Raw genomic sequence first — 16,258 nt, 5'->3', positions numbered from 1 at the left:
CGCGGCGCTCCTCGCCACTCTATGGAAAGGTGAAGAAAAGCTGTTATTTGTGTTGCTCCGTTCACAATGAGGAGAAAAGAATCGTGGTCCGGGATTTGCACCTTTTTGTTTTTGGGAGACTGTAAACTTGAGAGTCATGATATGCCGTGCCAGCAGGTTTCGTCAGAGGTGTGTGTGTGTGTGTGTGTGTGTGTGTGTGTGTGCGTGTGTGCTTAGTGAAATGAGATTGCCCTGATTGGAGAATGCTAAGCTCTCCCAGTGTGTATTCCTTCCCTTGGCATGTTTTCCACAGTGGGATGTGCAGGTGCAGGGCACAGCTGGAGGACAAGCCAATGCCATGATTCATATCCCTCGCTCTCTCTTTCTCTCTCTCTCTCTCTCTCTCTCTCTCTCTCTCTCTCTCTCTCTCTCCCTCCCTCCTTCTCCTCTCTCAAATAAAGTTCTGTTAGTTAGGTAATGCGTGTTTGATCTTAACAATCTTTCAAAATTCAACCAGAACACAGTGAAAAGACAATTGGAAAGGGAAAATGTAGAGAGCAGATAGATAGATGGATTAGTTGCCATTTTTCTAGATTACATTTTTCTAAAACTGGATTCATTTTCTGTGCACATGTTCAGTTTGAAGTGGGTGTAGTATGGTGAAGTATTCAACTATAACATATCACTGTTGTCGAATCATTCCAATTGTGGTTTTGATTAGATTTTTCACTTCAATTGAAGGATTATATTGTCCTCTGTGGGCCGATGAAATCCTTTCAAAACCCACCGGGTAATTTCAAAAATGCTTAGTCACCAAGCTAAAAACAAGGCTGTTTTTGTTAGTGGCTGAAAAGCTGACGTTTGGGAGATACAAGGTTTTAACCCAACAGCGACAATATACATATACATGTGCATACATACACACACACACACACACGCACACACACACACACACAAATGCGCACACATACACACACAAATTCCACCCTAACCCATAAAGCTTTTGAGACCTGGGACTGTGACCTTTGTGTAGACATGAAGAGGTTTTTACCACACACACTTTGAGTATAACCCTCTGGTTTGAATGAGAGGGGTGTTTTTGAGTAGACCATTCCACTCTGATGTCAGGAGGACATTGTTTAGTCATCGGATTTGTGGGTGAGGGATTAACCCCCCCACCCCCCACCCCCACCCAACCGCACCCCCAACATACACCCACCCGCCCTGCCCCAACTCCTTCTTTTTTACCCCCAAAGCCCTTTTAAGTATCTCACCTTACATCAGCCGCTTTGTGTTAGCGCACAGCGACGGCTCACGCAGCGATACCCCGTAGACACCCACTGTAAGCCAAGTGTGCTCTGAATGTGTCAGAATTGGCTCGGCTTTCAGAGTGGGTGTACATGCAAATGCAAAAGGGTATTTGTTTTCCCCCCTCGCCCCAGCGAATTCCTACACTCACTGAGGATTAGTGGTCGGGAATCTTATTCCCATTGAGGGGCAGAGCCTCAAATGCCCCGGCCATCGCTGACAGTTACGGAGCCAGTGCCAACACGGCTGATGAACTTTTACTCTATTGTCTAACTCCCGTTATAGACTACAGTGAAGAAGCTTTGAGAGCTCTGCATTGAGTCGAGTTTTCATCACCTCAGCAGTTCATTAAAAAGAGAAAAAGCTTTTTTGCTGTCATGTTACTGAATAAAGTTTAATTTAAACTCTGAATCGAGAGAATGTCCGATGTAATGGTAAAATTATTGACATTTACATTCTGTTTGCAACAGTGTTGAGCTTCGTCAGGAGTAAATCAATGAAAATGGAAAGACAGATAACATACTAGTATACGATGTGTGTTGTCTGTCTTAACATTTTCATTGATATACCCTGATGAAGGAACCTACCTATGCTAAAACATGCAGCCATAGAAAAATGAAGGCAATGATGAAATGAGCACCTTTTCTTAGCAAACAGAGTTTAAACAGACTTAAATTTGGAGAAACATAAACCAAGGACTTCATTCATTAGTTCTTTCCAAACTCAAATGATTCTTGAATTTCTTAACCTGACTTGCATCACTGAAAGGTCATGTGTGTTGTGAAAAGATTTTTTTTATGCAAAAAGCTGTCACAATTATCTGTACCAACTACTTTCAAACTACTACTTTTATTAGGTTTTTATTGTTTTATGTGCTTGTTTTATTTCTCTAGGTGACTGTCACCACCATTGGCTATGGAGACAAGATTCCTCAAACGTGGATAGGAAAGGCCATCGCCTCCTGCTTCAGCGTCTTCGCCATCTCCTTCTTCGCTCTGCCTGCTGTAAGTATACTTTGAATATGAATCTCAAGAAACTCATGAGCAGTGGGAAAATACTTCATCTCAGATCTATCAAAATTATTCTGTTTTTCATTCAATCTCCATCTTATTTCAACTTTGACTCTCTCAACTTTGATATTTACATTACATTATAGGCATTTATAACAACCTTGTCCATAATGAATCACAATATGTGACATTTCTCTTCCACTATGAGTATGTTGCTTGATGTAAAAAATATAATACATGTTTGTGAGATTCTACATCTAGATTCATCAACCCTGCACAATATGTTACATCTATTAATAATTTTACCTGTTTTCCCTGCAGTATGAATAGACACAACCTAAAAAATCTCATGTTTAGGGTATCCTGGGCTCAGGGTTTGCCCTGAAGGTGCAGCAGAAGCAGAGACAGAAGCACTTCAACAGACAGATCCCTGCTGCAGCCTCCCTCATCCAGGTACCAACACTGGAAAGGCCAACGCATCAACTGATGGCTGTTTTGAATTTCAGAATTGAAGCATCTCAGCTTTAAAAAAAATGTGTAGATTTGTTACATTTTTAGTAGTAGTAGTAGTAGTAATAGTGGCAGTAGTGGTAGTGGTAGTAGCAGTAGCAGTAGCGGTAGTGGTAGTAGCAGTAGTAGTAGTAGTAGTAGTAGTAGTAGTAGTAGTAGTAATAGCGGTAGTATTAGTAGTAGAGGTAGTACAGTAGCACTAATAGTAAAAGTAGTAGTAGTAATAGTAGTAATAGTAGTAGTAGCACTAGTAATGGCAATAAGAATTATTATAAGTAGTAGTATTAGTAGTTGATTTAGTACTACTAGCAGTAATGTTATTAGTGCTATTTGCAGTAGTAATAGTGTCATTACTATATTGATCCCACAGAACCGAGCGAGACTGTACTTATCTGAACTGCATGTCAGCAAGAATCTTGCTGAATGCAAGAAGTGTCCTTGAGCAAGATACTGAATCTCCACCAGCTGTAGGGACATTGCTTTGTAGTTGACCCTGTGCTCCAACCTCACTGTGGAGGGGGGGGGGGGGGGTCTTATTATTGGTAGTATTTAAAAGAATTGGAAGGAACATGATGAGCCACATTAAGAGCACTTACTGTACACTTGCATGTAAAAAATATTCCAGGATAATATTACATAACCCTGTTATGGTCTTATTTTGGATAAGAGGTTTACAGTAGATGTTGCATATATTTCATATGCCACTCATATCCCATATGCCACTCATATCCTACTCATGTGAAATAATAATAAATAAACAAAAGATTTAAAAAAAAAAAAAAAAAAACAACCTCCTGAATACCAGGCAAACAGAGCTTTCAGACTGTGAACAACAACAGAAAATGGCATATTCATATGGCAACTTATTTTGTTTTCTCTTAGTGATAAAAATGTATTAGTTCTATTCATAATGGGATATGATGTTCTCATACACCAACTCCAAAACTTAATACTTGGGTACCATAAGTAATAGCAGGATATTTTTGGTGTGCATGTACATGCACTCAACCTTATAATCCCTATAATCCATAAGGTATACATTAAAAACCAAGTCAGACAGTCCATCACTGCTTTAACAGTAGACACATGCCCTCCTTGCCACAGTTTGAACTAGAACACATACAAGGCCAATAAATCTCCCTGATCTGATACTTTTCTTCTTCTTAAAAGGAGCACACTTGCTCTCTCCACATCTTGCCAAAGTAAGCTTCAGAAAACAGTGGAAAGCAAACAGAGAAAGAAGCGGCACTATTTGTTGTCCGCAAATTCCCGCTGAGCCATGGAAAAGGTGAGCGGTCCCGCTTGCCCAGACTGAGACGGGAGGCAAACAGGCAGCCATCTTGTGCCAAAAGCTAGTCATCACAAGGATCACATTTACCCAGAATACACGGAGAGCCACAGACATTTCAGACACCTTACTGTGGCAGAAAGACAGCTAAAACTGAAATGGACAGAATGTACCCAGGACAATGACAAATACTGTAACTCCAAATAAGCACTTTTGGATGAATGGGCTGTTTTTTCTTTGCTAATGCCACAGAACAGAACAGAACAGAACAGAACAGAACAGAACAGAACAGAACAGAACAGAACAGAACAGAACAGAACAGAACAGAACAGAACAGAACAGAACAGAATAGAATAGAATAGAACAGTGGCGAATAGAATAGAATATTTTAGAATATTTCAGAATAGAATAGAATCATTTTATTGGCCAAGTGCAATAAATTGCATAAGTGCAAGGAATTTGTCTTGGTGACATTGCACAGACATATCAGCAGGAACAAAATAATATTTAAAGCCAAAACCAGCAGTAAATGGCATAAGAGGTGTATACATTAATTTACGGCTATTTTAGCAATATTAGCATAGTCCTATGGCCTGATATGTTTTATTGGGGTGTTGATGATGTGATTTAAAGGTGTGATTTTGCGACTTTGACCATTGCTCATGTTCTGTGTTATTACCTGTGCTCCTCAGACACTGTGGAGGTGCTATGCAGCAGAGAAACCAGGCGGTTGTCCTGCTACATGGAAAATGTATGTCCTTACTCCAGAGGCCATCGCCACAATGGAAGCTGATACCAACCCTAATATCAGGAAACTGAACATATCGGTAATTATCCATCTTAACGCCGATTCACATGAAAGTTACGGCATCAATAAAAGCTTTTTATAGTTCTCAGTTGGGATTGATTTAGTTTCCTCAAAGGGACTGGACATGAATTTAATATTTAAACCACTTTCAATCCATTTTGGGGAAAAAAAAAATCACTAGCTGAAGTTCATCATTCAATGTCCCCAAAAATATAGAGGATCCAATTCGTAAAAAAGATAAGTCATATGATAATTTGTTTGTTCATTTTTGTGATTGCGGATGTCTCATTTTGGAATGGAGCTCGTCATATGCGGGGCAAAATATTTTCTTCCTCAGTCGACATTTGAGATAATCTTTTAAACCTCAAGGTCCGGAACATCGAGACCTCTACATCCCGTTTCACCTCCCAAAGGAGATGTCAAAAGAGCGTTGTCAGGAAAAAGCTGTCAGACTGTGATACTGGAGGGCGGATTTGCATACGTCTGGCCCACACCGTATTGTCTCCTTGTGTGGTTCACCTTTCAGGACAACATTAGCTATGTTGCGCCTAGGCCATACAGCATAAAAGAGCAAGTTAAGTTCCCACCCTCAAAACACACACACACACGGAAGGACACACAACACACACAACACACACACACACACACACACAGCAGTTTCCCCCCCCCCCAGGCCTGACTCCACCAGGATGACTCGAGGCCTTTGTCTCGGCCGGACAAAGACTCAGTCAGTTGAGATGATGTCACCGCCGCCTTTCTCATGGGAGTAAACCTTTGTCTAGTAGAACAACAACAAAAAAATCTTTGTTTAGCATTGAACCCACACGTATTGGGGAGAGTGAAGGCTGCTTCCGCTCTTTTCTCTTTCAGCATGTGACTTTCTCCTCTGACTTTCCTCCCTCTCTCTCTCTCTCTCTCTCTCTCTCTCTCCCGAACACTTTCTCTCTCTCTCCATCTCGCTCACGCTTTCCGGCTTTCTCGTCTGCCTCGTCTGCATCTTCTCTCTCTCACACACTGTCTCTTTATTTTCCTCTCTCTCTAATATTGTCTCTTTCCCACTCTTTCTCTGTTCCTCTCCGTCTCTCTGTTCTCTCTTTCTTTCCCACTCTCTCTCTCTCTTACATAGTTTTCCCCTCTCGCTCTCTCGCTTTCTCTCTCTTGCTCACTCTTTCTGTTACAGTTTCTTTCTCTCTCTCTATCTTCCTCTCTCTTTTCTATTTTCTCACTCCCTCTCTCAGTCTTTCAAATTTCTCTCTCTCTCTCTCTTCCCCACTCTGTCTCTTTCATTCTCTCTCTCTGTTAATGAGTCATTCAGGCCTCGGGTATTTGGACTGAACCGTTGGCCACTTGTCAATGCCAGGGAGCCTGATCCACTGAGCCCAAATAATTGAGTTTCTATAAAGGCCACGTCCATGACGTTGGCGTGGGAGTGGACTGGAGGCACCATCCGGTCCTCAGGAACTCACTGACTCACACACACACACACAGCTTGACCTCACTTAAATCAATTGAGAGTACAGTACATAGTCATGGTTTAGGTCACCAGGCTGCAGGCAAGCCGGCGCAGATCTGGCAACACTGTTCTAACACTGAAAAATGTGTTACAGGGCATGTATGATGTAAGACATGTATGAACTACATAGGTACTAAAAGCAAAAAAAAATGGACTGGAGTACAGTATTCATAAATATGCAAAATTTGTGTATAGGCTGTGTCATTTTCATATTCAAATTCACAAATTCACAAATTCATATTCAGTTGTACTTTTACTATGTAAAATGGATGAAAAGTTATTTTAAATATTTGTCTCTTAAATGGAATATTAAGTCACTAAATTCTATTAACAGTTGCCAGCTAAGAATTTATGCAGTTAGTGTCAACTCTGCACTGCAGAATGGCGACTGTATTAGCGGTTATGATGATTCGTCATCATGACCATCCTGACACACATCATGCTTCTTAATGTTAGGCATGAACAGGGTTCTTGTTGCCTCTCTCTGCCAGAAAAAGGGGACCAAGCGGAGGTTGAAGCCGTCGCGAGGCAACGGCTCCATGGGCGTGTCCACAGAGAGAGCGCTGTCCATCCCCCAGATCACCTACGATCACATTGATGACTCTGTGGAGAAGAAAGACGTCCCCTTCTTTATGGAGGAGCAAACAGGGACTGTTGAAGGTAAAGCACAGGGAAGAGCACGGCCCTCATGTTGCTTTAATGCAGTGGTTCTCAACCTTTTTGACTTATGACGCCTTAAAACGACGCAATGCCTGCTCTTGACCCCCCGTCACAGGCTGCATATGCAGAGTGGTAAACAGTTCAACCAAAGAATTATTAATAACAGTTCCCAAACTGTTTAATTTGATTAACCTAGATGTTAATCATTTGAGGCATAGAGGCTCAAAACAATACAGTATTTTCCAAGAAAAAAGTAAAAAATTGAGAAAAAATAGACATGATAATAAAAGTGTGCAGTAAAAATATGTGTCTTTATAATTTTTTAACAATCTTATAAATGATCTTGCGACCCCCAGGGGGGGCCTGACCCCCAGGTTGAGAACCACTGCTTTAATGTACGGTAGCAGTACATAACTTGATATCAAAGGTACTTGTTTACTCACTCAATATTTTCAATCTGAGAATAAGGGATATTTTTCACATGTAATCTACCCTGATGCATGTTTTTCAAAAGCAACCAGCTAAACTCAAGAAAATGCATTTCACCCATTTCAAGGACAACTCAAGTAGCCAAGATCACACATTAAAGCACTGGGCCGTACTTTATTACTTCTTAACCAACATGGCTCCCTTTTGGACCTCTCAATTACACCAAATTGCATTAATTTTGATTGGAACCATGATACTTTCAGAATGCCACCCTCTGTGAAGGTGTTTTTGAAGCGCAATGAATATCAGTGTGAAGCCATCTGTGTCGTTTTAATGCAGTGTGTGGCCAGCCGGGCCCGAAGCCCGTGTCATATGAGGGGCATTTGCCAAAGTGAATTACCACAGTAATGAAACCAACTTTTTTCTCTCCCTTTTTATACAATTTTGTTTGATGAAATAATGTGTTTCAAGGACCGTGAAATGATGTCATGCTGCCTTGAGGGCCTTGGAAATCCATTATTTCAGTAAAAATTTAATGTGTTTTTGCATTCAGGGGATTTGAATGGTCACGGCAGGTCCACAGATGAGTGACATTGTTTTTATAGTAGCGCTCCGATGCTTTACAGATTTTAACTGTCATTTTATTGAGTGTTTGTCATGCTAATTTTGAATATAAATATAAAATGTTTGTTATGCAAAATGAACAAAGAATCACACTCAGTCTAATAATTCATTTATGTTTTTCCTTTGGCCTAGTGGAGTCATCACTGTCCCAAAGTTGGGCACCAGAAAACTAACATTTTACAAAGTGTCACACTGATAGATCTGAGAGCAATGAGTGGACCCTGAGTAGAATCTTTGCTTGAACTTTAACATTAAAAAACACTTAATTTTATGTTATTGACACTTGAATATTTGTCTATATTTTCAGAAAATCATACTATCACAGTCATCTTTATGCAGTTAATTATTTGCAGAGCCATAACAGATTTTGGGACACATCTGGCTATGGGAGAAAGTAGTAAATGTTCACAAAAACAGGCCAAATTGTCTATGACTAGCATGCTTGAGTGAAATTAAGTTGTATTAAACTTTTAGTAAAATATATTATTATCGTAATGTTATTGTAACTCTTATATGAACTGAATATTAACTACACGACTTGGAACGTGCTTGGGATTGCGATCTAGCCGATCTGTAACTCTCACAAGGCTGCAGTTTAGCTCTCTCACACGAAACAAAGAGAGGAGGCCATTACACATGATGGGGATTGAGAGGAGATGTTATGTAGCTGGTTACTCATTTTCACACAGTAAACAGAGGCCCTCTCCTGATCCCCTTAGAGCCAAGATGGCTGCCAGGTGTCTCCAGCAGGCCAGATGGAAGCCATTACAGTCTCAGCGGTGATTAGAGGTCATGGTTACAAGCTCTTTACTGCTCCACTTGTCCACTCCGCTGGCCACAGACACTCACACTGGGATTAAGCAGAAAAATAAAAAAATATGGGCCTCTCAAGGTCACAAGTGGGAATTTCCCTCGATACGGCTTTCCGCAGTTTACCAATATTGCTGCAGTCACGCCAAAGCCAAGCTCCGTTTCCTTTTTTGTCATCAAATTGAAAACAGCCAGACCAAAATGCTGGTGTTGATTTCGGATGGTTCAGTATCCAAAAAAATTCCAAATGTGACTTGCAGTGGTTCCAGAGTGTTGCTAGCACTCGCACATAACCTCAGAAACTGCATTTGTTAATACAAGTCTATGCTGATGGATTGGAAGTTCCCACCTAGCAGGTTGGCCGAGGGGGGCGGTGGTTGAACTTCCTGTGTTAAAATCCACCCCCGCCAAATGAATCGTCCCAGACCCCGGGTTAATAAATACCCTTTATGAGTTTTTCCTGTCAAAGCGTGTAATCATAAAAGGAGCGGGAGCGATGTAAACTTGACATAAAGGCGAAGCATCGCCAGCAGAGCAACCAGTTATGAGGGGAAAAAGTTATCTCGTTTGGTGCTTAATTGGATGGATAGACCTTAGATAATGAAGGAGAACATGTGTCTTAGTGCCTTTGATGCATGTCGGAAAGAATAAATACCATTCCACTCACATTCATTTTTTCAATGTTTTCACCTTTTCTTTTGTCTGGTGATTTTCTTGTTTTAAATTCACATTTTATAAATTTTTGAGACTCACAAAAAAATACATTAAAGTTCAAGCAACACAGCAGGTTTTCAATAAGCAAATCACATACATTCCACTAATTTTCATATTTTGCTTATATAATTACTTAAATGTAGACATGACTGATGTGGAAAAAGGGGTTTGACAAGCTGTGAATGTCATAAAACCATGTAAAGCCGCCACAGTCAGCAGCCTGCTGTCACTAATGATAATGTTTAGAGTTGAGACAGCATGGGACTGTATGATCTCTGCTTCAGACCCAGCCATAAAACAGACATCTGCAATGTCAACTGTCTACACCAGGGCCACTGCACTTTTTTTTTTTTACAACAATGACTGCATTACTTAAAAATACTTTTACCAAGAGGCACTTAAAATTTTTAAAGAAGTCATCTGGATTGTAAGTTAGCTAATAGAGGCCATAGGCTAATGCAACTGGGTTATTTGTGCATCTTGCAAACTAAGTACATTTTTACCTGAAAAAAAAAATAGACTTCAAGGTAGCTACTGTAGCCTATATCTCTCTCTCCTTGTAGATGTCCATCTTCAAGTGAGGTGCTTGGCAACCTTAGGGCACTATCAAAATAAAAGTCTCAAGTAGTTTAAAAGTGTCCATTGGTAAATTGCTCTGGACTCTTCTCAGTATCACTTTCAGTGCTCTTCTTGCAAGCTGTATCTGGCCCAGATCTCATCTGAACAGTGGCAGAATGATCTGACCTCAATTAGATCATACTCCATTAAAGGAGGAAATGCTGAAATGTATACAACAAAACCGCTGTTGTGTTACACAGCAGAAAAATCATGATGATGAAAGACATTGGTGATTACATCAGTCGGGAGGATGTGTCATCCACCCACCCCCCACCCACAAAATTGTTGCTGCTCCATCCATGTTGCAATCCCATATTAACCATTCTCCTGTCTTTCCCCCCAGGTATCACCAGGATGTTCAGACAAACAGGTGAGTCCATCTTTATCCCTTATCCACTTACTGAATAACTCCAGTGCTCTTAATGTGACTCCAGGGGACTGGGTTATGCCATTCTGTTACTAGGATGATGTCAACCTACTGCCTCAGGACAGTCTGGTCTCATGGTAGCTCTCTCCTTACACTCTCAAGTTCCCGTTCCATAATCTCTTGTGCTAAGCCACTAGGTCCGGCATTAACTATACCCAAATCCAAGAGACAAGGAAACAGCAATCAGACTCTTTTATATGCCTGTTTTTCTCAGTCAAAAGGACACAGACATGTACAAAAGGTGACATTAGAGAGTTGAGATCACTGCGCCCTCTTACCAGTAGCCCCTTCCACTGGTTAAGTACTTCTTTTTCTCCTATTAAACACTCCCCTGTGTTAATCATTAGCTAGCCTGCCTTTTTAATGTGGCCCAGACAGTATTTTAATTAGACTCGCTGGCTGGCTGGGCCTTTGTCCCCAACCGGACCAAACCAGAGCCAAGCAGAGAGACTCAGACACTGGGCCTGGGCTGACCTGGCCTGTTTTCTTTACTGGGTGCCCTGCCAACACCAGGGGTGAGGAGCAGGGCTTGCCTGGCTGGGAATGGACAGGGGCCTGGGGGACCGTGGGGACCTAGACTGGGACACTAAGAGGGAAAGAAGGGGGGGGTTGGGAGTTGATAAGCAGCCATTGTGGAGCTCCAGTGGTCAGAAATAAACTGGTCATTGTTTGATTTAGTCAACGTCCGGCTTATCGCTCCACTTATCTGTCTGGCCCCACCCAGCTCCCTGTCTGTGAGAATCTCTCAATGGAGCGCCCTCTCTCTGCTCTCTCTCTCTCTCTCTATCTCTCTCTCTTATTCTCTCTCCTTCCCTGGCATTCTGTCAGTCTCTCTCCACTCTCTCTCTGTCTCTCTTTTTTCTCATTATCTCACCCTTCTCTCTTGTAGTCTCTCAGTCTTTTTCTCTCTCAGTCTTTTTCTCTCTATCTCAGTCTCGCTCTGTCCCTCTATCTCTTCATCTCTTTCTCTCCCCCTCTCTCTCTTTCTGCCTGCCCCTGGCTTGTTTTCCTACTCTGAGGCTCCCAACCAAACGTGTTTGCACTGATGGGCCAGATAAACGGCATATTATTAATAAGCCCTTATGCTGTTTGTGTAGCCGATAAGCCAAGGCACGTCTCCTTCAATGAGCTGAAGTTGAAGAGGCTAACCAGAGCTCCTTTAGCCTTTACCCTGCCAGGTCTCTCTCTCTCTCCCTCTCATTTTCTCTCCCTCTCTATCTCTCTGTCTCTGCTTCCGGATTGGACAATGTTAAACAAACTCGATGATGGAATACTAGAGAGGTTGAATGGCTTTTGCTTGAGTTGGAATGGTCATTCTGTTCTTGGAAGTAGATTTGCCTCTCCATTCTTTATCACAATGGAGGCCGGGTGGTTTGGAGGGGAGACATGTCAAACTCCGCTGACAGTCTGACTGCGGGTCAAGACCCCGCTACACATGTTGTTCTTTGCTGTTGTTTTTAGCCGCACCAGCAGCCAGCCAGCTGCAGTGTTGAACTGGAGTGCCACAGTTTCTGTCTGTGCCTGTGCAGTATGTTTATATAAATTGATCAAATCATGTGACTCGAAGCATTTTTTTTTGTTGATATATTAATATATCATGATGCTGATAATATTCACATTTTGCATCCTGTTGAAAAACCTTAATGCTAATTTAGAATTATTGCACTTCTGTTATGCAGCAATATGAGTCTAGATTGAACACTAAAGAACCCCATTCAAATAAAGTGTGTTTATTTCTGTTTTTCCAATCTTTTTCTGTCTCTTTTCTGCTAATTTTGTTATCTTTGCATGACACCAGGCCGTCCTCATCATTCATGGTCTTCTTTCACTCTGAGCTGCCCTTCCTCTCCAGGTATCTTTCTGTTGCTTGTATCTTTATTTTACTCATGCTTACATTTGTCTATATATCTATTTTCTCAGCTGGTTTTGTATTGGCACCCTAATTTTCCATTTGCCATGAAATCTTGGAAATACATCAGACACCATAATATTAAAATTAAGCAGTAAGGGAGAGGCCATGCACTACAGTGATTTTAGATCAGCTAAGAGGCGTTTGACCTGAAATGAAGCAATACTAATTAAATAACAACAATAAAATCGTATTCCTCCACAAAGCATATAGTATAGTTCTTGAACAGTAGCTAAACATTGTGGTTGCTAAGCGACACATAAGCACCAGTATGAGTTGTGGTTTTTGGTTGCATTATTTGATGTCTCCAATCCACCAGCTGAGAAATACTGCTGTAATATGACTGAATCTGTATTAAGTTGGAAGTTGGAAGTTGGAATAATCCTTTATCTCTGTCCTCCCTAGTGAAGAAAAACCTTGACAACACCTCCATCGACATCTCCAGGGCCAACAGCCTCACAGACGAGCTGGACTACATGAGCGAGGACATCCCGCTGCCCGTTGTGACCAACCGAGCTCAGTAAGTCCCAGAAAGATCCCTCTCCCCCCATCTCTCTCCCATCCATCACCCTGCACTGACCCTCCATTCTCCGGTCCACATAATACAGATCTCCCTACTCATCATAGGGGTCCATAGTACCTAAAGGTCTTTTGTCAGACCAGAGAGCCCCTCTAGCTGCTCTCTAAATGAAGCCGTTTTGTTGAACTCTCTCGAGGGTTAAAGAGACTCTCGAGGGCCACGGCCATACCAGGTACAGAGAGTTATAAAGGGGATTATCCCTTTAGTCTTGAGGGAAATGTCAAAGAAATCCCCCTCAATATGTTTTGGGACATGTAAGGGTGCCGGATGGCTTGTCGCTACATGCCCTCGGAGGATTGAGGCGGCCGAGAGTGCACGGCTGTTGGTTGCTGTGTGAATTATGAATGTGTTTTGATGGTGTTCCTACTTCCCGTTCATTGTTTGTTCATTAAAGTGGCTAAAATGTGTGAAAAGCATTCTCTTTAATACATTTACTGCAGCAGAGTACTTTGACGATTGCTACAACAGCAGTTCTTTTAACAATCGATCATTTCACTCGTATCGCTCTCAAGAAATGTTTTTTTGTCTTTTTACCAACACCAACAGACCAGTACTCCTACACTGTGTCCTTTTCACAAGTTTACACTGTCAACTGTCAGTGGAAGTGTTTACATAACGGCGGAGTGGCAGGACTTTGCTCTGACAACGTGTCAAACACTATTGTTTGGCTCAAGCCCAGCGGTGGGAGATTGCAAGTGTGCCTTCTCCAGTGGGACCAAGTCATCCCCATTTGGAGCTTATATACTGAGCAGGCGTGTGATACCAAGTCCTATGAGATATAAAATGCTGAGTGTTAGATGACTTAATAGATTATGGGCTTTGATAAAGCATGAGTGCTGACATGGGGCTGTCATGTAATATATTGTGTTTGTGTGTGTGTGTGTGTGTGTGTGTGTGTGTGTGTGTGTGTATGTGTGCGCGCGTATGTGTGTGTTTGTTCCCCTTCATGGATAATACATATGGTAATTCCATAGTGTGTATCCTCTACAGCCAGCTGCCCCACCCTTTAAAGCCTGAGGCAACAGCAACAGCATGTGTGGACTGGACTGATGCAGTTTCACTGTTGTGTTGTGCTGTGACATGTTGACATGCAATATTTATATCCCTCCGTCTTGTGCATGTGCTTATGCTTGTAATCTTTTTATACGCTCACAGGAAAAGCATGAGCATGTGTTTAAAGTCTGATGTGTAGCGTAATCCTGGCGGATATTTTTGAGTCAACAGTGAGTTGGTTGTATTACTCAGTTGGTTATATTACTCAGTGTCCCTCATATGGTTCACAGGTGTGGTCTTGGTCAGCAACTTCTGTTTACACTCAATTATGTCATTTGGCTGGAGCGGTTTCATTTTCTAACTCCATTACTGGTCATTCACAGGCCAGTTTGTACAGCAACATGTTCAGTTGGCCAATTGGGCTCAATTGGATTTGACCTAGTTAAATGTAATTTGGTTCTTTTCTAAAGCGCAGCAAAGAGAGCTGCTGTGGTCTTAAGTATAAAGATGACTTTGTGTGTGGTGTGAGGGAGAGGTGGAGGGTATTTGAGTGTGTATGTGGGAGAGAGAATGAGATAGAAAACTTTTCTCATCAACTGCAATGTATTTGTATCTTTAAAATTATTTTATTGTGGGTGCGTGTGTGTGTTTAATTGTTATATCTGTGTGCACATGCATGTTGTGTGTGACTATGTACTGTATGTGCCTGCCCAGTAGGCGTTCTCCTCCTTCCTCTGACCTCCTCAACGCTCCTCCCATGGCCCTGCTAATCCAATATCACCTCCTACGCTGGCCGCTCCTTTTCTGATTCAATCTCCATTCTCCTCTGTGCGCCCTCCCGAAAAACAAAAAGCCTCAGTGCACCTTTTGTACAGAGGAACGCAGAACCACTGCTACAGGGTAAAAACCTTGTATCCCTCAAATTTACACTTTTCAGACAAAAAAAATCCACCCATATAGGATCATCCTGTCCTTCAATTCAAGTAAAAACGTGAAAATCACAAACACAAAACACTAAAACACTGAAACGGTAGTTAGGGGGTTTTCACCTGACAACAGCAGAATGCTTCTTCTCTCTCTTGCAGTCTGTTGACCAGCCCGCTCGTGGCTTTGGTCCAGGACTCTGTCTCCACACACCACTTGAATTCCACAAGGTACTGTACTCTGCTCCTGGCTCTCCCTCTTTTCTTCTCTCTCCCTCTCTCGCTTTCTATTCCTCTGCCCCCTCCATCCAATCCGTCCGCCCCGATGCTATCCGCTGGCCAGGGGAGGCCATGGAAAAGTTGCTGAACTGTGACATCCCATAAAAGCCGTGACCAGCCACTACCCAAACTCTCATAATTCATCTAAAATTTGATAGGCGTGCCACTCCTGGAAAATGTGATTTTACTGTCTCACAATCATTTTTGGAGCTATGCTATTTTTCTGTATGGAGTCTATGGGTTTTCTTTTATTGGTGCTTAAGAATAGCTCTGCATCATATTTTAAACTTGCTGCTCTTGTAACATTTATACTTGAAAACATTGCACATGCAGTCATCTTTGTATCATGCAAAATGAATATGGCTGAGATCTAATCATGGTGTAATCAATGGTGTAATGAAGTAAGACCACGTGTCTGGTACTTTAAAAGGGCAAAATCCCATGGTAGTCTCTGCATGTACCGTCTAATTTATTTATGCACTGGTGTCATTTCATTATATCTCTTCTGTATAAACCGGTACTGTGTAAATAGAGTGGCCACAGGCTTGATCCATGCAACAGTCAATGTGTCAATCCCTGTCAAAGTGTTATTGAGCAAAACACTGAACCCCAATGTGCTCCAGAAGCAGCACTGACTGAAATGTGCATAATGTATGTGAATTTTAGAGGGATATGCAAAAAAACAACTAATTACACTATGTGTGATGTGGCCATCGATGGCTTTCCACAAGTCTGTTGCTTGCTAGTTGTGTTTTATGACTTGATTTTTCAAATGACCAGTACTCTGACCCTTGTTCCCTCCAAACAGCAGATGGCGCTATTCTTTTACAGTATGCATGCTTCATATTGTAGCCCACATACTGTATGGTCTGAATG

At 41.8% G+C, this 16,258-nt stretch overlaps 1 protein-coding gene across 1 annotated transcript in view; it reads left to right on the top strand.

The window, feature by feature from the left end:
• kcnq1.2 (potassium voltage-gated channel, KQT-like subfamily, member 1.2) overlaps positions 1–16,258 on the top strand; it is a 161,639-nt gene that overhangs the window by 20,861 nt on the left and 124,520 nt on the right. Inside the window, exons 7-14 of the mRNA XM_071534708.1 lie at positions 2,181–2,291; positions 2,655–2,750; positions 4,788–4,922; positions 6,908–7,076; positions 10,615–10,641; positions 12,497–12,550; positions 13,013–13,127; positions 15,266–15,334. Coding sequence (XP_071390809.1) covers positions 2,181–2,291; positions 2,655–2,750; positions 4,788–4,922; positions 6,908–7,076; positions 10,615–10,641; positions 12,497–12,550; positions 13,013–13,127; positions 15,266–15,334 — 776 coding nt within the window. The remainder of the gene's footprint in view (positions 1–2,180; positions 2,292–2,654; positions 2,751–4,787; positions 4,923–6,907; positions 7,077–10,614; positions 10,642–12,496; positions 12,551–13,012; positions 13,128–15,265; positions 15,335–16,258) is intronic.

This window comes from Centroberyx affinis, unplaced genomic scaffold, assembly GCF_046629955.1.
Source record: "Centroberyx affinis isolate AG114_WGS23_722 - 3 ecotype Tasmania unplaced genomic scaffold, CSIRO-AGI_Caff_v1 ptg002607l_1, whole genome shotgun sequence".
NCBI classification, from domain to species: Eukaryota; Metazoa; Chordata; class Actinopteri; order Beryciformes; family Berycidae; genus Centroberyx; species Centroberyx affinis.
The sequence above is the reverse complement of the archived record's forward strand: the minus strand, read 5'-3'. Positions and strand labels throughout refer to the sequence as shown.